This window comes from Cydia pomonella, chromosome 28 (genome assembly GCF_033807575.1).
Source record: "Cydia pomonella isolate Wapato2018A chromosome 28, ilCydPomo1, whole genome shotgun sequence".
NCBI classification, from domain to species: domain Eukaryota; kingdom Metazoa; phylum Arthropoda; class Insecta; order Lepidoptera; family Tortricidae; genus Cydia; species Cydia pomonella.
The window spans coordinates 3045852-3072769 of record NC_084730.1 but is presented as its reverse complement, the minus strand read 5'-3'; the positions used below and the strand labels follow the sequence as shown (position 1 = coordinate 3072769).

At 36.2% G+C, this 26918-nt stretch overlaps 2 protein-coding genes across 5 annotated transcripts in view; one reads left to right on the top strand and one right to left on the bottom strand.

Moving 5' to 3' along the window:
* The window catches only part of LOC133532862 (SID1 transmembrane family member 1-like), a 59542-nt gene extending 57871 nt beyond the window's left edge, over window positions 1–1671 (bottom strand). For 3 of the 4 annotated variants that reach the window (XM_061871716.1, XM_061871715.1, XM_061871717.1), the window contains exon 1: window positions 703–1671. In XM_061871716.1, the coding sequence (XP_061727700.1) occupies window positions 703–800 (98 nt within the window). In that variant the 5' untranslated portion in view covers window positions 801–1671. The remainder of the gene's footprint in view (window positions 1–702) is intronic. The other variant, XM_061871718.1, reaches the window with a different exon arrangement.
* Window positions 1672–3584: 1913 nt separating this feature from the next.
* On the top strand, window positions 3585–26041 carry LOC133533138 (wee1-like protein kinase). Its single transcript, XM_061872100.1, has 11 exons — window positions 3585–4094; window positions 9401–9510; window positions 9826–9939; window positions 10430–10521; window positions 12189–12406; window positions 13009–13155; window positions 13840–13973; window positions 15546–15671; window positions 16607–16734; window positions 17227–17393; window positions 19069–26041. The coding sequence occupies exons 1-11, from the start codon at window positions 3871–3873 to the stop codon at window positions 19280–19282; spliced, it is 1674 nt and encodes a 557-aa protein (XP_061728084.1). The 5' UTR covers window positions 3585–3870; the 3' UTR covers window positions 19283–26041.
* Window positions 26042–26918: the final 877 nt, after the last annotated feature.

The window sequence follows — 26918 nt, the reverse complement described above, 5'->3', positions numbered from 1 at the left end:
ATCCAATGTTTTGCAGATACAAGAATGTTAATATTTTCTATAGAGTTGAGGTATCTACATATTGAGAACACATACATACATACATACATATTTTATTTTATTTTGTCAATCCCTTGTTTTTACTAAAAAAGTTTAGGTATATTGATAATAAAAAGTCATTAGGCGGGTCCATACAGAGTGAGCGAGCAAGCACGTACATGCCATCCAGTTTCCTGCCTACCTACCCTCGGCTGAGGCACGTCTACACTGGGCGGTTAGGGAATTGCCTCATGCGTATGCTCGCTGTGTGTGGACCCAGCTATTAACATTTTATACAGACAATGGTTGGATTGTATTAAATAAGAAGTATGCGTAACTATGTTACACATAACTTTGTAACAAGGGAATCCACAACATACTATCAAGTATGATTCATAATTCTTATCTTTCGAAATAATGATTAATTGATTAATTTTCTAAAGATACTTATTTAAAGCAATTAGAAATAAGAAGTCTATAAAGTAATGCATTTCATGAATATAATTGTAATTGATTTCGCAATAATTAGTATAAATAAGGTCAGAAATGAGGTACATACAGTTAAAACAATGATGAATATTTTCATAATATATTCGATGTTATAATAAATGCAAGATATATTCTAGTGTTCTTATTGAGTGGATAAGTAAGCCAAGTGCATAAGAACAGCTTAAAATTACTTACGTGTTGTTATAATTAAACACAATACCAGCATCTTGCTGACACAAAGAAATAATCGGTAAACAGAACAAAATGTACAATTCTAAATAGCCGCGCGCCATTTTGTATCACACACTTGAGAATTTCACTTACAACATTGATTCAGAATTACTTATTGCACTTTTTAAGGTAATTTTAGTGAAAATTTCGCCTATTTTGGAAACTACTGCAGTATCTACCGTCAAACCATGACTGCTGTAGTGTCAATGTCACAACAAATTGCAGTTGCCAATGTTGCCATGTGCGATGAGCAAAACCCCTGAAATACAGTCTTAATAGGGCATTCATTTTATAAATTGCGTGACTACGTGTTTGCAGAATGTTGATACTATATAACTATAGATAGGTTAACTATTACATAAAGAGCACAAAAAAACTTCCTTATTTATTTTTATACATACGAAGAAAACTATTATTTATGATTAATTTTCGCATTCCATTCATCTTCGTCATACACGTGGATAAATATAAGCTTGTCTCTTTCTCTTTTGGTGCTTGGAAGCTTGTTATTAGCACGTGTATATTTCTCCCTTGCCTAGGCAACTTGTACAAGGTAAGCGCTTCAATTTTGGAATACCTATAACCTATCTTGAGTTATAATATCATTGCCGAGAAAAATAATAGTCCCAATTAAATAGTCACTTGCCAAATCGGTAGAGTGGCCTTTGAATGACCACTGAGAGTTGGAAACTCCTTTTTTTCTTGTAGCTGAGGTGGTAGAAAACCTAAGTAAATCTTCCCATTCTATATTATGTTGATATTAACAACTATTTTATGCCTATACTTCTACTGATAATTCAAACTTATCTATTATAAAATTATAATGTTCATAAAATTATTACTTTATACCAATTTAATACGGTCGCTGCGTACAATCGCTGCAAACTTATCTTGATCTGACTCTATGATTTTGGTATACATTCTAGCCTTTTTTCTACAGTTTTCGTTTTTTACTATTTTCTTTTATTAATTAAAATATAATAAATATAAATGAAGCTGCTCAAGTTGTGGTTCAAACATAATGCGTATAAACCAATAGATGAATGGTGTTCAACTTTTATTCAAATGAGATAACATTTTCATGTCTCAAATGAAACAACTGCTGATAGCTGATTTTTTAGCCAAAAGATGAACGTAACTTTTATATCAGGGGGCCTACCGCGAAAACCGAAATTCGCAAATTGCGGGGATCTTTCTCTTTTACTCTCACTAAAACGTAATGAGAGTGACAGAGAAATATGCCCGCAATTGACGAACTTCGATTTTCGCGGTTATAGACCTGACACGGTTATTTTAAGGTTCGTTTTCGTTGATACATGTACTTTTACTAATGTCCAAAACTTGAACGAAGGAAATTACTAGTTCAACTTTTAGTGTTTGTTCCTAAAAAATACCACTCAAAAATTCAGTTAGTTCATTTACTCAAATCATAGCCAAAAGTTGAACCAACTGTTTTATCGTTTCATATTTTAGGAATCTATAAGATAAAAGTTTTAATTTACATTTTTTTTGTAATATTGCTGTATTAAGGCAATTAATACCACTAGTTTCAATGAAAAACTACCTTTTGAATACTTTTAAACATTTTTATATTATTTATTCGTAACATTTCTATACTGGTTATATCATTTATGTTGGTTCAACTATAGGACATATTTGTTCATTATTAGGGCAAATTTTTCATCTTCTACGCAAATTGGTCTATTGTGGCACTTAAATATTTTTATAAAAATACTGAATAATGATAAGATAGCTTGGAGTCATTTCATCTCGACTTGATAATATGTTGAACGCCTAGCGACCTTCGACAAGGAGGAGTTTTGGCCGAAGGGTATCAAGTCTCGGTGGTTCCGTGGCCAGCTCCCTAACACTGCGGGGTTACATAATGCAAAGCAACCATAATGTGATTTGTAGTGTTTAGTGTTAAAATATATTGTTTAATATGTATGTTAGTTGTATTCATCTATAGGCCACTAGTTGCCGCGAATAAAGATTTTCATTCATTCATAGAAAAAAAAGTTACTCGAAACGCGTTTTAACACATAGAAAAAAATTATTAAGTTGGGGTAGTAGCTTAGTTATTCATCTACTGGTGCCACCACCCTACGGTGTGTCTATCCGAATATTCATCACTACATGCAAGAGGAGCTTTATAGAAGTGATAAGTAAAAAAATCAATCCTTGCAGGAACGAGTCTAGCGCCGGGTCATTCATAATAAATAAAAAATAAAAATAAAATAAAAATAAAAATCATTTATTTCAGACCGATAGGATCCATAAAGACATTAAATTAAAAATAGGAAAATAATGTTATAATAATAATAGGTTTGCGATTAAGCCTTGGATGACCCCCAGACCAAAGAATATAATACTCACCCCCAGACTCATAAGATGCTCAAGACATACAGATTCTTTGCACCTAAAATGTCGCAAAAATCCAAACGACCAAATCTTAAAGCAGATATACATCCGTTATAAAAAATTTCATAACAATCTGCTACAGGAACTTAAAAAGAATAACTTAATAAGAAAGACAGAACAGAAGTCAACCGAACTAGAGGAAAATGAAAACAATCCGAAAAGGCCTTGCAATTCTATAAAATAAATATTTCACAGGCAACACTAACTTTGTAAAAGTCAAAATGGTACTATTTCATTAGATGTGTTCATATTTTAATCCATAATAAAACATTTCTACTCCGAAAAAAGAAATTTTTTAACTAAATAAAAATTAATATTACTTCTCTTTAACCAAACTTTAATTAAAAAAAAGTGAGTATTATACTCTTTGCTCCAACTACAAGCCATTTTCAGACACCACATTAGCAGTAATAAAACGCAATTTTAAATATGAACGCGTCTATAAATCCACCAATGAAATGTATTGAAGCGATATCGTTATTTAAAAAAAATAACGCTAGCCAACCGCAGCTCTGTATTCATCGCACCGGTTAAATATTGCGCTGTGATTGGCCGCACACTTGAACAGGTGCTATGCGTCATCCGCCATAACGTACGTGAGTCGTGAAAGTGTGCTTTGTTTAGAATATTGTTAAATCCAGTGTCGTGTAAGTTATTAATTAAAGTTACAGTGTTATTAAAGTGTAAAGTGTTATATATGTGTTAGTAATCATGACCGAGTGGTACAGAATGAATACGGGATTGAACAAGCATAATTCTACGGAACTGTCGGAAGAAATGTCAGATTCTTTCAAGGCGTTTTCAGAAAATCTAAGTCCTATCCCGCCAGTGTTCCCAAGGAAGCTGGATTTTAGTTATCCTGACGATGAAGAGAAAGTGGGATCTCCAGCACCATCATCTATGAGTCCACCATACAGAAAAGTTCGAGCTTTGAGGTAAAACTTTTACTATCACATGAACTTATCTCATAAAATACCACGTTAAAGCTTGTTTGTCGTTTTCAAACGCTAAATGAATCACAAATTACCTAAAACCCGTTATATAACACTTTAGCTTGACGCCGGCTTGTTTTGATTGCGAGGCAGGTGTTGCAAATAATAATAGCAGTTTGTTTTCTAGAAAGTGTGCTAATTTTATTCAGTTATGAGCATTCTCATCACATGATTGTTAACACAGTTAATTTCGTTCCATTTCTATGAGTTTTATTAGGACTCTGAACATTATTTAGGTGCTTGTAATTATAATTATACACCCTTTCCAGGGTCCATGTATGTAACATAATTATATTGGTATGCAAATAAAAATCTCTATCTGTAACTATACATCAAATGTCTAGAAATTTTATTATTACATTATTTACTATATGTTTAAATTTATGCAATAAACTTTTTTCATTTTCATAAAAAATGTTAATAGGCGGGTCCACACAGAGCGAGCAAATATGTGCGAGGCAATTACCTCATGCACAAACCGGCCAATGTAGACGCGTATGCTCTCTCTGTGTGGACCCGGCCAATATCATTGTATTTATATTTGTCATGTTTACAATTTCCGTTTTTCTATAACTCAGACTAAGACATAATTAAAAATACATTTATTAATACCAAGGGATCTATAATAGAAAGTTAGGTAAATATTTGTTCTATCTTTAAAATGTTTAACAATCAATAGTACAAAAAGATGGTATGTGTATGATGGAAAAATTATGAATCTTGTAATTGTTTGTGACTGTGAAAAGGGTTAACCTTTTAACAGCTTGGAATTTCTGTCTGCTACTGTTGCCGATGGTGTGAACTTGAAGTATTGTCGTTTTTATCAGACTGCGGTGAAATGAGCTGGATATTGTATGTCTTATATATCAAATGTGGCGGTTAAAAGGTTAATACAATTTTATATAAAATCTTGCATGTATTACGGGTTGGGTTGGTGAAAACCAAATATGGTTTAATAATAGTCTTATGTCCAATTCTGGTCAGTAAAATAATAAATATTATAGGACATTATGACACAAATTGACTAAGTCCCACAGTAAGCTCAATTAGGCTTGTGGTGTCGGTACTCAGACAATGATATATCATAATAATAATATTCGTTGCAAACCATGGTATTTACACATGTTCTTAAAATTAAATAAGTACAGTCATGGATCCTACTAAGGCACGGCAACAGGTTTATACGTACACACTTTTCTGTGGCACCGAAAATAAAAAATAGTAACAAACAGAATAAAATACATTAAAATGACATAAACTCTTGTAGTAGGTGAGTCTTGACCTTATTTACAAAGTTATCATATATAATATATAAAACAAATATTCTGCTCATCACACAAATAAATGGCCTCATAGGCAGGGTCACAACCCACTAGGCCAGACAGCTCATCAATAATAATAATTTTGTATTTCATTGGATGAATGAATGTACATCATTCTTTTTCCATTTTCCTGTAAACATTAATTTTCCTTGTATAGGCATTACAAATAATACAAACAAATTTAAATTTATAACCTATGCAGGAATTTAAAATACAATACAAAATTCAAAAAAATATTCTGCAAGTAGGCCTCAAGGGCTCTTTTACAAGTCAATACAATGTTTATAGTAACATCATATAGTGACATGAAAAATACATTTCAACATTTATAAATACAACAGCCAATACCTGGGTAAACATTACATTATAATAATTTTAGAATAAATAATGACTACAATACAATAGAGCGCGCCGCCTCGGCCGAGGTACGTCTACACTGGTCGTATTGTGCGTGAAGAAATTGCCTAGCGCGTATGCTCGCTCTGTGTGGACCCGGCTAATTAGGAAATGAATATTGATAATAATTTAAAATTCATCCTTTAACCTGGCTAAGTCATTCAGATTAGGTCTCAAGATTCCACCCACAATAACTAACTTGACTGCTATATTGCCCGGCTATTGAAATACAGTGTAAATAGTGACTCTATATGTATAGAGACATTCAAGGGACTGGACGTTTTTTGACGCTATAGATAGGATTACCATACGTCCCGTATGTACGTATTTAAGTATGGCGTCCCGTATTTTTTCCCGACCCGTTTTTCACAATCATCCACTTATGTGAGTTAAAGCTATGGGAATACGTATTTGAATCATACACCCAGTTTCACATAATATAGGCTGGTGATGAAAGTCAAGAGTCACATGGATTTCGGATTTTTGTATTATACATGTTGAGACAAGTCTCAGTTCCAAAACCCATAAAATCTGACAAACTTGACAAACCAGTTTAGAGTCAACTTAGGGCACAAGTTGTAACAAGTTTGGTTATGTTATTCATTAATTTACCTGACTTTAGGAAGGGCAATGTTTAGTATATGTCTATTTTTGATGCCATGCTTAAAAGTTGTTTTTACATAGGTATTATACAAATTCTAAAATTAAGTGCCCTAATTTGTCCAATTTTGTTTGAAGAAATTAATGTTAGATGGGGTAAAGTAAGAGATACATCTTTGGTAAATTTTAATACAATAAAATCAGGGGAATGTGATGATGGCAATGACTGACATTAAAACTAGCAAAAACACAGTGTGTGTTATGAGTCATATAGTCCCACATTCCTATGTCTATCCCTAATGGGTTCCTGATCAGCTAATCAGGGTGTTTTACTGATAAGGGGTTCCTAATCTATTCTAAATTAGCTGAGTGTTTCGTGGCCATGTGGGATTCAACCCCTCCTTTGCTGCCTGTCAAATATTATCATTGAAAAAGTTACTTTGACATTTAAAACAATTGATTTAAATTCCCACCTTAGCATTTTCCCTCACTCAAAATGTAGCCAAAAAATATGATTTGATTTATGGCATAAGCCCTAATGAGTAAATTGGGTCTCTATTGTTTCCCATAAAGTTTTAAGTCATAATGTATTGTTTGTCCACATTTTAGTTAGTCATAATTTGGTTTTTCTCAGAAATGCATAACTTTTCAGGATTGCCATAAAATAAACCTAACCTAACCTATCTATAGGATAACCTCACGAAAATCCTAAAAAAGGTATCAGAATTATGTATGACTAATAATAATCTGACAATCATTACATTATGAGTGATCACATTTAAAGTCTAAATAACCTTATTGATAGATGTAAAAAGTGACAACACTGCATTCTGCAACGATTAGGTTTTACAAAAAAAAAGTAAAAAAATCATATTAAGTGACAGGTCTACTGTCTTACTAATAACATTTGAGGTTTATGTTGAAATACATTAAAAAAAAAGGGAAAAAGTAAAGAAATTTTTTTTTTCCACCAAATTTACATAAACTAAATAAATAAAAAAATTCTTTTGGCCTCTGCCTCAGAATAGAAATGCGTGGTTAAAATCTTTCGGATTCCTCGTGTTACACCGTGTATATTATGCTAAGTTTGCAACAATTTTGATAGCACAGATGGTGTTATGTTAAGCGCTGGTGGCCTAGCGGTAAGAGCGTGCGACTTGCAATCCGGAGGTCGCGGGTTCAAACCCCGGCTCGTACCAATGAGTTTTTCGGAACTTATGTACGAAATATCATTCGATATTTACCAGTCGCTTTTCGGTGAAGGAAAACATCGTGAGGAAACCGGACTGATCCCAACAAGGCCTAGTTTACCAGAGGGGTTGGAAGGTCAGATGGCAGTCGCTTTCGTAAAAACTAGTGCCTACGCCAAATCTTGGGATTAGTTGTCAAGCGGACCCCAGGCTCCCATGAGCCGTGGCAAAATGCCGGGACAACGCGAGGAAGAAGAAGAAGAGATGGTGTACATGTTATTTTAAATGTCAAATGTTATATGACCTGACGATGTTTAGTTAACACTTGCATCATCCGGGCTACCAAAAGTGCTGCCAACTTAGCTTGGTCTGACTCTAAGTAAAATTGGCCATGTGTTCAAGAATTTCAGTTAAAAATCAGTTAAAGCACAGTTATAAACAACAATGACAAACATCTGATCACAGCTGTCCCCACAAAAAACACCCACACAAAAACACCCCAAAGAAGATTCATTCTTATTACAACGATCGCAGAATCCGTTTTCATAAAAAAATGTGCCTCACCTTTCTTAGGTAGCTTATTAACTTTTAAAAAGATTTGAATTTTATCTTCATACTTATAAGTTTCAATTTACAAAAAAATTATAGGTGGATGCATCACCTTGCGAGGACAAAAAATGCGTATGTTGTTAAAACTTAACTTTATTTCTAATGTATTAAAGTTCAAATTTGATGCAGTGTGTTCTCTATTTAGAATACTACATATAGATCGTGTCATTCACGACGACGCGCGCCTTGACTCGTATTGACATATTATTAAAGGTTAGATTTTACAAATCTGCGCGTCATCGTGGATGACACGATACGAACTATACAATTTATGTCTTACAAGTTTCGTTTTTTTTTGTAAATCTTTCTCAGGTGTTGCAAGTATTGTTGTTATAAGGTGGGGAGTGCAAGTGTGATTTAACATCTGTGCTTTTCATATTGGTTTTAACTGTAGCATTTTCATGACGAAAAAGAGGTGATGGGCTGTTTGTGGAGACTGGTCTGTTTAAGCTAACTTTATTTTTGAGTATAATTACAGTGAGACACCTCATTCGGTTCTCGTATGTTTCTTTTATCCTAATCAATGTTTTAATTACACGGAATTTTGACTCTTAGAGACTTTACATCTCTAAGGATAATTTGATAAAAGTCATTTAGTTCTGACATTTAGAGATATTTACACCTCTAAATAATTTTAGAATTTTTTTTGTATGTTTGTTTTTTTTTATTATTATTTTAGTTATTTTTTTGTAATTGTATTTTATACTTAATTGTTGATGTGCTTGTTTTTGCTTGTATGTAAATTCCATGTTGACGTGTAAAAGTGCCCTTGTGGCCTATATGCTGAATAAATGTTGAAGTTGAAAAGTATCTGAATGCAAATCATTGACTGAGATACGAGTGCTGTTTGTCGAGATCGTCTGTTTAAGCTTACACGGGCTACATGTTATGTTATTATAGGTATGTAACTTTACTTTTGAATGGCATTAACGTGAGACACTTCATTCGGTTCTTGTCTGTTTGTCTTATTTAATTTTCTTGTCTTTTAATTATTAATATATGATATTACCCTTTACATCTCTAAGGATAATTTTAATGATCGTTTTTAGGGTTCCGTACCCAAAGGGTGAAACGGGACCATAATCTTATTAGTGTTATTATCTTAATCTCATCTTTATTATCGTCTTTTCAGGTTGTTCGACAGTCCCCGGACGCCGAAGACGCTTCTGGAAAAATGTTCGACTCCGTCGCACAACACTTCGAGGTCGCGACTGTTTCCTCCCAAAATCAATCTACCTACAGGTAGGTTTAACATGTTGTTGGTCCTAGGGCACCCCAGAGGCGCTTAGGGCCTCCACAAGATCCTTCCACGCCTTTCTATCTATTCTATCTTAAACTTGTATGCAAATGCAACCCAATATGGATCCATTCCACAAAGTATCCTTTGGGATAGCTTATTAGCTATTAAATTATTGAGTGGGTCAGAAAGCTTTTAAGTGTTTTCACTAGGCTGAAAAGTTATAATTTCATAAAATAAGTTACCTAGCAAAAAAATAATAATTAGACTACAAATTTATTATTATCTGCCTCATTTTTATCATTTTCTGTTGTCCCCAGGCATTACTACAGGCTCCAGTCACCACCTGCACCCGCCAGACGAGGACAGTGCACTCGGCAGCATGCATGAGGACCTTAAACCCGTGGCTAACATCAACCCATTTACTCCTGATGGTAAGTTTACCATTTTATGACTTGGCCACAAGCCAAATTTACTGTCTCTCTCATGGTATAAACTGCTAGTCATTTTTCCCCGGGCGATTTTCACAATCCACCAACGGAGCGGCAGCTGACGTTCACGAAGTTTCATTATATCCCTTAGATATTTATCGCCTGAGAGATACTTGGGCATAATCAGCTTGTGGTTCACTTCTATGTCCTTTGATACTACCATCGCTGAGTTCCATCAAAAATAAAAAAGCGCATTTTTAGAACCAATTTTCATATTTTTAGCTTTTGTGCATAAATTGTTACAAATTTAAAGTGTGCTTTAGACATATTTTCGTGATATTTTTCTATCGAGGAAAAATAAAAAAATCAGGATTCGAATAGCTGAAGAATCTCTAGAGATCTCTAATTAAATTGTTGACAACCGTATTGTTATCTAAAAAGGCGGTAAGATTCTTCAAATACGGTACTACTAATTAGTATTGGTTATACACAGGTCAGGCACTGAATAAGAAGAAGCGGGCGCTGTCCAAAACTCCGACGTCAATGGGAGATGCCACGCCAGAGCAGCCTGCTAAAAGATTGAGGGTAAGTTTATGCTTAATACATTTAATACTTTTAAATAGAGATGAAAAATATTCGGCAATTATTCGTTATTCAACATATTCGGCAAGTTTCCCAATGTTCGCATTCGGTTAAAGTACCTAATATTCAGGTAAAATGAAAGCTGCTCCAGAACTTTTTAAGTAGGTACTCTCTTCCATCAGGTTACGTGTGCTTGCTGTCATTAAAAGTCATGGTCATGACCTATGAAATTGGCGTTATGTATGGAGAACTTTAACGAAATTCGATTTTTCATACAATGAATTTTGCGGATTATTTTGTGATGGCATTTTCAAACCATACAATTTATTGCCAGTAATCTGAGACATTTTTAAGGCACATTTTCTATCTCATATATTTTTTAAATCTGTCCCGTCAGAAAAATATAAGTCATTTAAATACTCGAGCCGGCAGCACATGAAAAGAGCTGTTTTCAGGGCGGTATTCCGAATACATAAAACAATAAAAGTAGCAAATAATTGTATGTAAAATCGTTGTTATGTAGCGCACTAATGAAATTAAAAAATACTTCGAAGTTGCTGTTAAAATAAATAAACTATGACAGGACTAATACTTATGAACAAAAACGCCAATTTCATAGGTAATGACCCAATATTAAAACACATGATGAGACATTGAATCTATAAGATGTTTTGATTATCTGGATAGTGTTAATAAAGGTAAACAAACAATTTGTACATTTTCGGGTAGTTATAACATTTATTGGTTAACCAACCAAATACAAAACCGCCTGGATCTGTCACTGAAAGACCTGACTTTAACCTATATTATTTAATCATGTAATGTTTTCATCTACCCTCAACTGGCAAGGAGCCATTTGAGGGTAGATTTTGTTCTTTATTCTTTATGGTCTTTCTTTATTTATTCATAACAATAAAATATTGTGTTGAACATAGCTTAAAATTAAAAATAAAACAGTACATTATATTAAAGAAATTAAAGCTTAATTAGTGATCCCAAGATGATGATATTAATTAAAAGTATTGAAGAATATAATTATGTATAATATTAACTGAAATTTGTATCATGTCAATAAGATTTAAATATCAACCAAGCAAATAAAATATCAATAAAAATAAAAATAAAAAATGTTAGAAATTTAAAATTTAATAACTAAGATATGTCAACAATAAATAATAATATCGTCTTCTTTGGTATCCTACTAGAATAATACACTAATATGTACATAGTAAAAACGTAAACTCAGCAACTGTTTACTTTTATTTAAATATAAAAAGATACAAAGTATAGAGAACGCCATCCTTCGTGTGATTACCAACGCACCGTGCTTCACCCGAAACGATGAAATACATGATTATCTCAATATGACCACCATAAAGGAAGAGATCAAAAAATTCACAAAGTATTATATTGAGCGCCTAGCAAGCCACCCTAACCCACTGGCTTCAAAATTATTGGATAACACTGAAACTGTACACAGACTTAAAAGGAAGCAAATCATGCAACATTAATGTGTGGTTAAATGAGACGATGGTCTCCAAACCCCTAATGACAATTCCTACATACATCAAAACTGATTATAGTCGTGTTACCGACTGATGGCAGTTCCCAACAGAAAAAAAAGTTTTTCTTTGTGCAATAAAGTTTAAATAAATAAATATTGTCTACAGGAGTCCAACATATCCCGCTATAACATCGAGTTCATCGAGCTTGGCGTGATCGGCCGCGGCGAGTTTGGACGAGTCACGCGCTGCGTCAACAAGCTGGACGGATGCGTGTACGCACTCAAGAGATCTTTGAGGCCTGTGGCGGGCTCTGCGCAGGAAAGGGCCGCCTTGACTGAAGTGTACGCACATGCTGTGTTAGGGAAACATCCTAGAGTTGTCAGGTGAGTGACTGTTCCCGACTGTCGGTTAATGTCGAGTGTTAGAGTGAGACAGCGTCAGTGATACAGCCATGCCGACCAGCTGAACGGATGCGTGTACGCACTCAAGAGATCTTTGAGGCCTGTGGCGGGCTCTGCGCAGGAAAGGGCCGCCTTGACTGAAGTGTACGCACATGCTGTGTTAGGGAAACATCCTAGAGTTGTCAGGTGAGTGACTGTTCCCGACTGTCGGTTAATGTCGAGTGTTAGAGTGAGACGGCGTCAGTGATACAGCCATGCCGACCAGCTGAACGGATGCGTGTACACACTCAAGAGATCTTTGAGGCCTGTGGCGGGCTCTGCGCAGTGTTTCAGTGCGTCAGTGCGCTGTGATTGGATTAGATTTTTTCTTTTTTTTCTTATACCACGTTGATGGGAAACAATTTTTTTTTTCAGTAATTAATTTAAATGTTCTCTCTTTAAGATTATAGAACTCTTATATTTATTTTATCTTTCTATGGTGTTAAAGTTTTAATCATGTGTCGAAAGCTGCAGTAAAGTTCTCTTTGTTTTAACTGACAGTCAAGTACCAATAAAATAATATTAATACTCATTACTTTCCCCAGATACTACTCAGCATGGGCAGAGGACGACCATATGATCATCCAGAACGAATACTGCTCCGGAGGCAGCCTTCAGCAGATGATGGAGAACGGACCGCTGCCAGAGAGCGAACTATTACTATTGCTTGCCCATGTCGCTGATGGTTTAGCGTGAGTATTGTATACTGTACCTTCATTTGGCCTCAGAAGTGCGTGGTTAAAATCTTTCGGGTTCCTCCTTTTACAGTGTATATTCGACTTTTATCATGGCTATGTTACATATATTCTCCAATATGGTATGATTATGTGGGGAAACTTTATGAACTTTAATTTAAACAAAAATGCAACTGTATGTTACATAAAGCCTTTTCACCTCAAGCCCTAATTTATCTTGCCACAATTATGTTAAAAGGCTATTTAATACCAGCTTCCATATTACTAGCAAAATAAACTGATTGTTTCAAACCAATTTTTAATCAGCTGCTAATAAAATTGATGCCATCAAAAATATAACTCGCAACTCAGTTCTACTACCGTAAAAAGTTGTGAGATCCATGTAATAAAAATATAAAAAATAAAAATCTTTTATTTCGTGTAACAAGAGACACATATCTTCTTAAACTAAATAAAACTAACTAAAAAACTAAATTTTAAAAATCATAATTTATTAAACGGGCTTTACCATTCGACAGTACTAGTGGGAGAATGTAATCTTCCACAGTGCGATAAATAGACACAATCCACCCTCTCGGCTATCATCTTCAGATAAATACCAAGTCGGTTAATTTATTCAGACCCTACTTAATGGACCTTATGTCTTAAGTTATTACGTAAAATAATTTTCGTTTGTTACAGTTACATCCATTCATTAGAACTGGTACACATGGACGTGAAGCCTGGTAACATCTTCGTGTGCAGCCGAGAAGGTGAACCCGCGGCAGACTCTGACGATGATGACTATCATACCAACACACACATATACAAGATTGGTGAGTTATAGTGACCGAGCAAAGCGAAGGTATCTGTTTAACCCTTTGAACGCCAAGAACACCTAAAGGCGTCGTTACTAGTCGTGCCCACAGCGCCAAGGACTCCTATAGGTGTCATGGCGGACGCTGTCAAAGTAACCTTCACACTTTTGACGACCGGTTTGGCCTAGTGGGTAGTGACCCTGCCTACGAAGCTGATGGTCCCGGGTTCAAATCCTGGTAAGGGCATTTATTCGTGTGATGAGCATGGATATTTGTTCCTGAGTCATGGGTGTTTTCTATGTATTTAAGTATTTGGGTGAATCAACTTTTTTTGTTTTGTTATCGTGTCCCGTTGTCCAAGGGACAACAGTGGCACAGTTTGTTTGAAGAGACGTTGTATGCCGTTCTATTAACATGCTTAGTAGGGGGCCCATTATGGACATTGGTTATAACAACCAGAAAAACGCAAGTTTAATACATTAAGTACCATAAAATCAGTATTTCAATGAACTTTTGTCCCCTGGACAACTAATCGTAACCATGGCAACGAGTGACGCTAAAAAGTTGATTCTCCCATTTATAAATATTTATATATTATATGTATCGTTGTCTAAGTACCCTCAACACAAGCCTTATTGAGCTTACTGTGGGACTTAGTCAATTTGTGTAATAATACTAATAATGTCCTATAATATATATATATATATAAAAAAAAAAACACTTTCGAGTAACGTTTACATTAGCTCGCTTGCGCCCGGGAGCTTGGCGTTTGAGTGATGTTTGTGTTTATGACATATAGCGTTCAAAGGGTTAAGATTAGGTAAAAATGATTTCGCATATCTGGATGTTCTTCTCTATGTATCCCGTTTTTAAACTGAGGCTTGTTAAAATTTGTGAGCAGCTTTGATAATTATAGAATATGTTTTGTCATGTTTTGTTTAAAGTTATAAGATATATTTGACGACCAGTTTGGCCTAGTGGGTAGTGACCCTGCCTACGAAGTCGATGGTCCCAGGTTCAAATCCTGGTAAGGGCATTTATTCATGTGATGAGCATGGATATTTGTTCCTGAGTCATGGGTGTTTTCTATGTATTTAAGTATTTATAAATATTTATATATTATATATATCGCTGTCTAAGTACCCTCAACACAAGCCTTATTGAGCTTACTGTGGGACTTAGTCAATTTGTGTAATAATGTCCTATAATAGTTATTTATTTTTTTTATATTTGTTTTCTACATCATCAATATCATCATGGCATACTCTATACTCTGTATCTTTAGTTATTTAAATAAAACTAAACAAACAATTTGTAAATTTTCGGGTAGTTATACCATTTATTGGTTAACCAACCAAATACAAAACCGCCTGGTGTCACTGTACGACCTGACTTTAACCTACATTATTTAATCATGTAATGCTTTCATCTACCCTCAATTGGCTTAAGGAGTCATTTGTGGGTAGATTTTGTTTACTTTAATTGAAATACCTACAGATACAAAGTATAATATCAACCAATCACCCAAAATGTTTTTTTAACTATTTCGTGCACAAGGTTTTTGTACAAAAAAAGTGTTTTTTTCCATAGGTGACCTAGGTCACGTGACGTGCGTGTCATCCCCGCGCGTAGAGGAGGGAGATTGTCGCTATCTCACTCGCGAGATCATTCAGGAGGACCTCACGCATCTCACCAAGTCGGACATATTCGCTTTTGGTAAGTCCCCTAAATCTGCGAGTCAAAAATATAGTTAAATTTCATTTTGGCCTTTTATTGTCTATTGCGACACGCCTCGATAATTTATTGTTTTTTTTGTAAAATGAAGGCATTAAATATCGATACGGACAAAGTGACAAAAATATGTACACACTACCTTAATATTTTTTTTATACCACGTCGGTGGCAAACAAGCATACCGGCCGCCTGATGGTAAGCAGTCACCGGTAAGGTAAGGTAAGGTAGGCAATAAGGTCGTGTATACATATTTTTGGCACTTTGCCCGTTTATATATTTAATACCTTGACTGTACCTGATTGCGACTTGTTTGCCGACAAACATCATACTGTATAAAGATTTTTTTACTCTTTGTAAATCAACATTGTTAAATCAATTATTGTCCAAAATCTCCTACAACTTGTTCGTTTTCGTTTTTACTTTTGGATTGCTTTGAAATGCAAAATAAAACATACACGAGCCACGGCGTTGAATATGTGCAGCACCATTTTGAACAGCTGACTGAGGGACGCCATCTTGCCGAGCTAATTGGCTCGGCTGAGGCAAAAGTTACACGAGCACGCGGCCGCGCGAGTTCCGTCGTTTGCCGCGCGAGGAAATTTTCTCGCGAAGCTGTTAGCTGTGTGTGGACCCGCCTATTAACGTCTAAAAGACGGTGGTGATAAATGTAACATCAGAAGTTGCATCAACAGTTTAACTTACTTTTAATAGTTTAAACCGCGACTCACCGTTTGAAAGTGACATAAAACTTCATTACTGTATCTTTCTGTCTTTTATTTTTAAAAGGAAGTTAAAGTATTCACAATTCAAAATTCAAAAATTTATTCTGCAAGTAGGCCTCAAGGGCTCTTTTACAGTTTTTTTTAGTAATTAAGTAATTTTTTCAGCCTGTAAAACTATTATGTTTTTGAATACAGGCCTAACGCTATTCGAGGCGGCGGGTGGCGGGCCGCTGCCCAAGAACGGCCCCGCGTGGCACGCGCTGCGCGACGGGCTGCTGCCCGACCTGCCCGGCCTCTCCAGGGAGCTGCACCAACTCATACAGGTAATGTATGCTCATTTTATTTTGAGATCGTTCAGAGGCCTTTGATACTGTTCATATCCTTTCTTTGGTTAAATTCATTATTGTTACATAAATTATAGGTATTATCGACATGCAAGAGCACTATTATATTTTATGCTAACCAATATTCATTAGCAAAAATAAATATATTGGAAATCGTATCAGTGTAGAATCGAATATATTTTTTATAGTGTACCTCAGGGTAGTGTCAATGGACCCCTACTCTTCATGGAATTCCAATTCCACTCTCCCACTACTTCACGATTATTTAAAAAGAAAGAGAGACGGGTAAAATAACAATATTAATATATATTTGTGTCGTGTTGTTTTACAAAATATGTATTATTTTCATAAAATAATTATGACATACGTCTCACAAATGATCCATTTACAAAATTTAAGAATTCAAATTTCTTATCAAACACATCACATATTTTATATTAATATGATCCTCACAAATATAATTAATTTCAGAAAATGATCGACCCGGACCCGAACCAGCGGCCGTCGGCCAGCCGCCTGCGCAAGCACCCGCTGCTGCACCCGGCCGGCAACAAGAGCAAGACCCAGCTCACCAGGGAGCTGGCGGCAGCTAAACTGAAGAACGAGCTGCTTACTAAAAAACTAGACGAATATGAGAGGTAACACTTGTTTTGTACGATTTTTAATCTTTTTGACGCCAATAGGGTCCACACAGAGCGAGCAATACGCGCGAGGCAATTTCCCGAGCCAATCTGCGCGAGGCAATTTCCCGAGCCAATCTGCGCGAGGCAATTTGCTTCGGCCGAGGCACGTCTACACTGGACGTTTTGCGCGCGAGGAAATTGCATCGCCCGTATATTCGCTCTGTGTGGACCCGCATAGTGACGGATATATCCGCACCGTAAGTCCAACGCTGAAGACTGATTAATTCGTCACAGACCACAGAGCAACATAGACCTACGGGCATATGCATAAACTTCAATTTCAGCTTTGGCAGTTCGGTGATGTGGCGTCCAAGTGACAGCTTTTGTGTTTGAGACGGTGTCGAGTCAGGAGTTTGGTTGCTAAGACGAAATTCTTAACACTACTAGTGTTCGAAACATCGTTTCAGTTTCGGCATAAAAATAAAGTAATAATTCTACTGAAACTAGAGGAAAACTGAACCTTAGGCTTTCACTTTAGTTTTGGCGAAAAAAGGGTTTCAGTCGGACACTAGTGGTTACGCGCGACATACATACAATCGCCTTTACCTCGGTCTATCTGTTAGCTCCTGTTTTAAACTCTCTCTCTCTAATTTCTGTCTCTCTAATCTCGAATTCCTGAAAATAATTTCTGAGGCTCGTTTTTTACTGACGACGTCCGAGTGACGTCCCTCTGTTTTACATTAATTCTGAGGATCAAATATTTATAAACATAATCAGTGTTTATAATAGAATATAAAACAATATTATACTAGTGGCTCCGTGAGCTGTAGACCACGCGTTAAGATGCATAAGCTTAAAAATTGTAATAACAAAAAATACTTACTTTTTTAACCCTTTGAACGCCAAGAGCCACTAAAGTGGTCGTGTGCTGTCGTGCCTACCACGCCAACGACCCCTAAAGGGGTTATGGCAGACGCTGTCAAAGCTATTTTACTGCTGACAGATAAGGTTTAAATTCCTTTCTCACTAGTTGAGATGCTGGCGTGTATGCTACATTTTGATGCGAGAGAAAGCGTTCAAAAGGTTAAATCATTATCACAGCGTACTCGCAATGGTTTTAAGTGCCGTAGACGCTAATGGCACTTATGTCCTTAATGCCAATTCAGAAAATTTTCCAAAAAAACGAAACGACTGAAAAATCTTATCATATTTAACTACTGAACAGGAAAAATTCTATCAAATTACTGAACCTGCTCACAAAATTTCACGAGAATCGGTTAAGAATTGCGACCTGTACAGGAGAACATATTTACGTGACTTTCGACGCTTCGCTCAATAAAAACATTTATTTTCTAATATTAGTAGGGATCAGTAGAGATTTTACATTTTGTTGAAACTACTCTGTATCTTTAGGTATTTAAATAAAAGTAAACAAAATTTACACTCAAATGGCTCCTTAAGCCAGTTGAGGGTAGATGAAAACATTAAATAATCAAATAATGTAGGTTAAAGTCAGGTTGTTCAGTCACAGATCCAGGCGATGTTGTATTTGGTTGGTTAACCAATAAATGTCATAACTACCCGAAAATGTACAAATTGTTTTATTTAAATACCTAAAGATACAGAGTATAGACCGTGCGCGCCTTGTTGTACGTACTTGGTGTATATTTACGTGATTTTTTATTTTCAGATGTCTAAAATCCCTCACGCCGGGCCGCCTAGTAACGCAGGACTCTGCCAAGTTCCGAACGCGCTCAGCCAAACGCATGCAAAAACCGAGGGACCATCTCGACGCCATGCAAAACATCAACTCGCCCATACACCGCTTGGACAGGCGGACGGACAGACGGAAAAAGGTAGAGATAAGTTTAGTGACAGATAAAAACTCTATTTCTTGGAGATAAAGTTTATAATGGTACTGTATCTCCCGCCTCGAATGATGGTCAGTATTATTCATTGTATATGGAGAATCTGTATCGAGACATGTTTTGGAAGTTTAGCTCATTAATTTATTTAGAAATTCACATCTAAGTAATGAAAATGCCGTAAAAATATATTTCTTCAATCACTTTTTTAATCAAGCCGCATCCAAATAACACTAGCATATTGTTGTGTTCCTGCCGGTGAGTAAGGTTGCCAGAGCTCAACGAGGGTGCGGGCGGGGTGTTAAGCTCGGCAACGCGCATGTAACTCCTCTGGACTTGCAGGCGTACATAGGCTTCCGAGACTGCTTACCATCAGGCGGACCGTATGCTCGTTTGCCACCGACGTAGTATAGGAACTTCCATAGACTATCATTTGACGCGAGGGATATCTAAGAAAATTTACAAGTTTGACAGAAAATAGCGCTGCACAGTACATTAGAATCAAAAATTCGTCTTAAATTTAAAAAATATATTGAAAACATAATTTTTACTACAACATATTACGAACTAAGAAAGATTGGATACAATATAATAGAAAATTTTGATTTTAACTAAAATTTGCCTTAATTCTGAATGGAATTGACATATGTAAAAATAGGGTAAACTAATCAATAATTGGCACTCAAAACCTGTCACTGTTTTGTAGGAGTTTCACCACTACTGCCTTAAAATAAGGCGGAAAGTGCCACCCATGGGTGGGGTGCCATCGATTAGATAGTTTATTCCACTTGGGATATAATTTGTCTTAGTCTATTTCCTTGACATGAAAAGTGCTATCGATAGATAGTAAAATTTCCGCCATACAAATTGGAAACCTATTCATATGACTCAGTTTTAACCAATGTTTATGAATATTAAATAAAATTATATCTGATGCAGCAAGTACATATCCACTAGTATCTTATTACGAGTTGCCTCGCGAGGAAATGGTCGCGCGAAGCAGCTCGGTCTGTCTAGACGTGCCTCGCGCGAGGCATTGTGGCCGTAAGTGTGTTTGTCTCGCCCTAGGTACGTCTACACACCTTGAACTACTTCGCGCGGCAATTCTTCGCGAGGCGACTTGTTCTATTTGAGGGTCCACACACCCTATAAAAAAATAGTGCCCTTAATCAAAATTAACTACAATAACATGTGATTACGAAACAAAGCTATCACTCAAAAAAATCAAATCCATAAACCTTGATTTAGAACCTACTTCTGTATTATTTTTAATCCTAAAAAAAATATGTATAGATAACTCTGCAGAACTTAAAAAAAAAAGTTATTTTAAAAACCCATCTGTCTACTATTGGCCAAAAATGCCAAATTTTCCTCCCAGGTTCTAGTGGATATGTACAACATACATACCTCTATAGTGCGGTTTTTAGCATTACAAAATAGTACATTACGATACAAGTGCGAAAAATAGGAAATTCGAAACGAGTGGCGATAAATTAAAACACGACCGAAGGGAGTGTTTTAAATCGACACGAGTTGCGAATTACCTATTCGCACATGTATCGTACAACGTTTTACAGTACATATGGCCCTTTAAATGTTCGACACAGTAACATAATATGCTACTTCTCGCACTAGTGCTATAAAGTAGCCCCATATGTACTGTAAAAGATTATTTTATAGTAAAGACTTTTTTTTAAATCAGTAACTAATACTTATGAAAGTAAAAGAATATAAATGATCGTATATGACTTATGTTTGTTACATATTTGCTATGACTTATTTTTGTGTTTAAAAGTGTTTTTCAATAAATAGACACGTTAAAATCGCTTACCTTCTTTCTAATGCAAAAAAACGAACTATAGGGCAGTAAAGAAAGAATTGTCTCAGATGACATGTAAACGTGTGATCTGAGACTTCCTTATTTACTGACCGAGGCGTGTACTTTACTCGTATTTTTCAGCCCAACGGAGCCGGAAAGCGGAAACTTTTGACGCTCTCCGGCTAGAGGGCAGAAAAATATTTTTAAAGTTCTCAAAAATATTACTTATTAATATAAATACTTGAATAGCACAACTATACAAAAGTCGGAATCGCAAATGCTGCTGAGTTTGAGTTTCCTCACCTTAACCTTTTGAACGCCACGCCTATCGTACGCAACGCGTAATCGTGAACCTTGTCGGTATACATGAAGGTTGATATTGGGCTGTAGCCGCGCACGTCATATGACGTCTTTGGCGGTCAAGAGGTTAAATGCGTGTGGAAATAGGCGGGTCCACACAGATCGAGCATACGCGCGAGGCAATTTCCTCGCGCACAAAACGGCCAGTGTAGACGTGCCTCGGCCGAGGCGGCGAGCGCGTTTTCCTCGGCCGAGGCGCGTCTATACTGGCAGTTTTGTGCGCGAGGAGATTGCCTCGCGGGTATGCTCGCTCTGTGTGGACCCGCCTAATGAATATTGGTAATAACTTTGTTTTGACTTATTGTTTGCTGTAGTTGCTTCCAATTACAGTAAAATGTCAGTCATGTTATCGAAAAAATGACTATATAGTCAATTTTGTCCTCAGTGACTATATATGGGTATAGTATATATGGGCTTTCCATATTAAGGTAACGCGAGTCACGTTTTTATTGTTTTTTTTTTTAAATAATATTATTAATGATGCAAATTAAAGTATCATCTAGGTATAAAAGTAACACTAAAATTTCGAAACACGGTACAAAGCTTATACCATGGGTACAGTCCAGTGTAAAAATATGGGTGTACACATCTTACTCAAAAATATAGTCCCATAGCATCTTATTCCAGTGTAATAAGACCGTAGTACCATATTTCTGAGACGATTCTCTCGATACATATTTTTGCAGCTGACTGTACTAGGCGACGATATATAGATACATAGATAACATCCATAACTCAGGAACAAACACGCAAATAAGTGCCCTTACCGGAATTCGAACCTGGGACTTCCTTTGTAGTAAAGAAAATTTGAAATAGAGGTGGATTGTCAAAGACAACTTTGTAGTCACAGTAAATTTACTGCCATCTTTCGACGATTAAAACTTGACTTTGATCCTAATTCTGTCACCGATATGTGTTAAATATGTTAAAATCAAAAAGTGGCGCCATCTAATAGATCAAAGGCCAAAGGTATCGAGCGATGGTGCCACAACCTTTAGCCGATGCCCTGATAAGATGGCGCTACTTTTTGATATTTAACAAATTAACCCTTTGACCGCCACCGTCGGCTATGGCCGATATCTGAAAGACTTGCCAAGGACGCCAACGATGGCTACAGCCGACAGTTTCGCCAATGCAATAAGGACTAACGCGGGACTCCGTAAAGTTCAATTTGGCTTAAATATTCTTGATCGCCTGCGTCCGGGGCACGGCATGTTCCTTCGCCGTCTGGCGTTCAAAAGGTTAAACACATATCAGTGAAAGAATAAGGATCAAAGTCGAATGGCGTTCTAAAAGTTGTAATCGTGTGTCGAAAGATGGCAGTAAATTTACTGTGGCTACAAAGTTTTCTTTGACAATCGACCTCTATTTCAAATTCTCTTTGTTTTGAGGTAGTACAACCGACTAAGCTGGTAGCCCGTTAAAAGTGACTCGCGTTACTTTTATATTGTTTTGTCATAATAATAGTGACGATGTGAGAATAACAGAATAAAGTGCCTTATGATGGTTCGGCTGAAAAATCAACCGGTCAAATTCTACTCGACGTATATATACGTCAGCTCACATGTTCGCATCATGTTGCGTGCGAGATCGAGTATCCGTCTGTTTCTAATCAATACAGTTAGATAAAGATAGATCTTGCGAGCGACTTGTTTTAATGTGTGCGAATTTATAGCACATAAATCCGTTAATTTTTTAACCTAAGTTTTTTTCTCAAGTCGCTTCGTTGATTAGACTACGAATAGTGATCAAAAACGTGCCCTTCGAACGAATTTAAGATATATATTAAATTTATAATTAAATAAAAAAGTATCCTAACTAATCTTCCATATTCTTCAATGTGATATTTATAATTTCGATTTAATTAATATAGGTCTTGTTAGATTTAAGTCATTTTAAGGGCGCGGAGTGGACGCACTCGACGCCGCCCGATCACAACGAGCCCGTGTGACGTCGGGTGGTCGGTCGGTCGGTCGGTCGGTCGGTCGTTTGGTCGGTCGGTTGGTCGGTCGGTCAATCGGTTAGTCGGTCGGTCGGTCGACAGCGCCGCGCGCGTCCAGTCTGCGCTATACTCTAATCAAAGAGGCAACGGACAAAGATCTCTATCCGTCGAGTTTTGTTGTAAAATACGATGGACTGGAATATTTTTGTAACACATTGTCCTTTTTGATTAGTTTGTCAACACATACATATCACACATGCATAATTCTAAACATATGGTCCACTTATTTGACATTTAATGCAGAAACTAAAATTTTTGACCATTTTTGCATATTTTTGTTAGATGATATGTGTTGATTCAATTAATATTTAAATATGCCTTTTGGAATTGTAGGGCATGTATTAGTAATGGTTATGGTAGTAATAATAGAGTTATTAAAGATTAATTTGTAAAACGTCCTGAAATCAGTTTGTACACAAAATCCATATTAAATCACGTAGTAGATATATAATTATAGAGCTAAGTCCAAATTAACGAACCGCACATAACGAAATCTACACACCATACCCAAGTTATGCGAAAAATACAATACGCTAAAAAGTATTTTTCAACGCAAATAAGTGTGGGTAGTCTATTACGGTCATAATATGGAGAAAAAAAAATCAGGTTTTTAAAGTCTACAACGCACATGTGACACCCGAACGTAGCACTGTAATTATAAATCTACTTAAATGTCAAAAATATGTTTATTATTCTTAATTTTTTTTAATAATAGGCAGCTGCTAATATGTTTTGTAATATATCAATCATTTATGTATAGATATGTAAAGGTTAAAATGCTTATGGAAAATAATTTTAAGTTAACTTACTTATATTTTAGAATAGAATATTTAATTAATTATAACTGCGTATTTAACAACTATTTTATTTTTAGTTAAAAATAAGTTGTAACGCTACTGGCGTTTCAGTACATCCGCAACGTCGAGGTAATTTAGTCGCAATAAACCACCTGTCAGTTAAAGTAAAATATATTAAGTACCATAGATACGCACATATAAACTTTTATTTTAAACTAGTGATCCCTAAACTATGCCATATGCTGAATTTCTTTTAAAACATTGAATTAATATGTTATCATTATGGAAACTTATTTTTGTAAATTTTTTACTATATTATTTTATATTATTTTTTATATTTATTATTTTTCCACGGAATTACAGACAAAATTTAACCACGAATTTTAACCTTTTGAACGCCACGCCTATCGTACGCGGCGCGTAATCGTGAACCTTGTCGGTACGCATGAAGGTTGATATTGGGCTGTAGCCGCGCACGTCATATGACGTCTTTGGCGGTCAAAAGGTTAAGAACCCTTATTATGTACCTGTTGCATAATATACTATTTCGTAATGTTGGTAAAAATGTAGCCATTTTGTTTTAGTGGTAATGGTAACATATTACTTTAATTATTGAAGAAGTTTCTTTTTATTTTAAGTCATAAATTTAAATTCAGTTGCACTAATAACGTAACATATTAATTATTAGTTTAAGGGTTTGTTATTAAAAAGATAATACTATTATAATAATTAATAATTTCCTACTAAGTGGGTGATAATTTTAAATGTCAGATCTCAATTTCTTTATTATATACGAATTTGTGTCACAGCGCTGTAGATTTAGTGTCATGTTTGTCATGACAGTTTTTAAAAATGTGAATTTGACAAACTGTAGATTCTGTACATTTAAGTGACAATATTGTCATGAAGTTTTTATAAATATTTGGCGTAGGTTCAAGGCGGGAATAGTGGCTCAACGCAAACGGTGGCTCAGTCGCCCAAATATCGCTATACACTGTAGCACCTTTACGTGTAAGAATAACCATTTCTCGTCCAATTAAATTTGTTCAAATAGTTTGTAGAAATTAAATTGAGTGAGTCACCAGCATTGACATATATCTAAGGATAGGCCCTTACGGGCAAAAAAATGGTACAGCTGTGTCACGCACACTAATTCGAGCCAATCGTGCAGACTAACGCCACAACGTGATGGTCAAACATAGGACTCCGCGGGGAAAAATTGTTTGACAAGTAGGGAGTTCCTGTATCGATAAACTCAACTATCGATGCTAGTTCTATATACTAGTGATCACTCAAGGATTTGCTTGTAAAAATAAACAATTATTATTTTTACTCTTAATAAAAACATATTTTTACAAGCAAACCCTTGAGTGATCACTAGTATCGATAGTTGAGTTTATCGATACAGGAACTCCCTACTTGTCAAACAATTTTGCCCCACGGATTCCTATGTCTGGTGATGGTAGATGAGTTCACATCACGCGCGCGATTGGTCGCAACTAGTTGCGTTAGACTGCACGATTGGCTGAGATTCGTGAGTGACACCGCTCAACTAGCACCATCTTAGTGCCCGTAAGACCCGTCCTTAGATACATGTAGGCCACCGGCTATTTTTCCCCGAGCCACTGTCCCCTACGCTACCCTACATTGTAAATTTTGGTTGAAATTTCTTGTTAAGGAGAAAATGTTTGAAACTTTAATAGTTGTTTTTTTGAAATGGCTGTCGGTGGTTGACCAAAGGAAGGGATAGTATATGTGAATAAATGTATGTATATTTGATATTATCATATAATTGTAATAAATGTGCTTGTTTCAATTAATTTTGTTTTTTATTTGTGACTACAAACTACATATCCTCCTATCTCCTCTCGCGCATGAGAGGCCTGTGCCCAGCAGTGGGACGTATATAGTCTGAATTATTATTAATTTGTATGTCTTTCCCATCACGGAACAATAGTGTTCCGGACCTTTGGGAGGCGTGCGCGGAGCCGAAGCCAACACGTAGAGGCCCTTTTGACACTTTAACATAGTCTTTTTAAGTTTCACTAATACTCTATGGACACTTACATGTCTGAAATAAACATTTTTTTAAAGAAATGTAAGGGGTACACCGAGCGGATGTAACCCTTCCCCAGGTCATGGGACGCACGCAGAGGCAGCTTGCGGGTGTAAGAACTATTTTAGAGTTGATGGAATCTAAAATAAACTGGGGTAGTGGGTGAAAGCGATAGACTAAATACTGAGCTATGGGATAAAAAACCGGACGCCTGCCTAATAAAACGGTATTCAATTTTTTTTTTATTGTTATGAACTTTACTTCTTATTAATCCTATGGCCATGTCCTTAAGTATAAGGGCTGAGTGGAAGCTGGAGTTAAGCGTGCAGCGGGGCGGGGCGTGCGGCGTGCATGAATGCAAACCTATAGGAGCGGGCTTAGTGCACGCCGCTCACATCACGTAAGGCCGACGCCATGCTGCACGCCGTGCCGAGCGAGCGTCCACTCTGGAGCCTATTTCTCGGACGGTATTAGTCTAATATTATTAGTGTGTTGCTATGGCAACCCATACAATTTGACAGTTCGTGGAGTAATAATATTAGTCTAATACCGAGCAATGGGCTCCTGGCTACACTAAGACGAAAGTGGAACACTCGCGCGAAATCATGACAATTTGTCCTAAATCAACCACAGCTATGCCC

Bases quoted from the DNA above. Each gene is read 5' to 3' on its own strand.
- LOC133533138 (XM_061872100.1), top strand. From the start codon at position 3,871: ATGACCGAGTGGTACAGAATGAATACGGGATTGAACAAGCATAATTCT. The intron at 9,511-9,825 runs GTAGGTTTAACA...TGTTGTCCCCAG, and splicing joins CAAAATCAATCTACCTACAG to GCATTACTACAGGCTCCAGT. The intron at 13,156-13,839 runs GTGAGTATTGTA...CGTTTGTTACAG, and splicing joins CATGTCGCTGATGGTTTAGC to TTACATCCATTCATTAGAAC.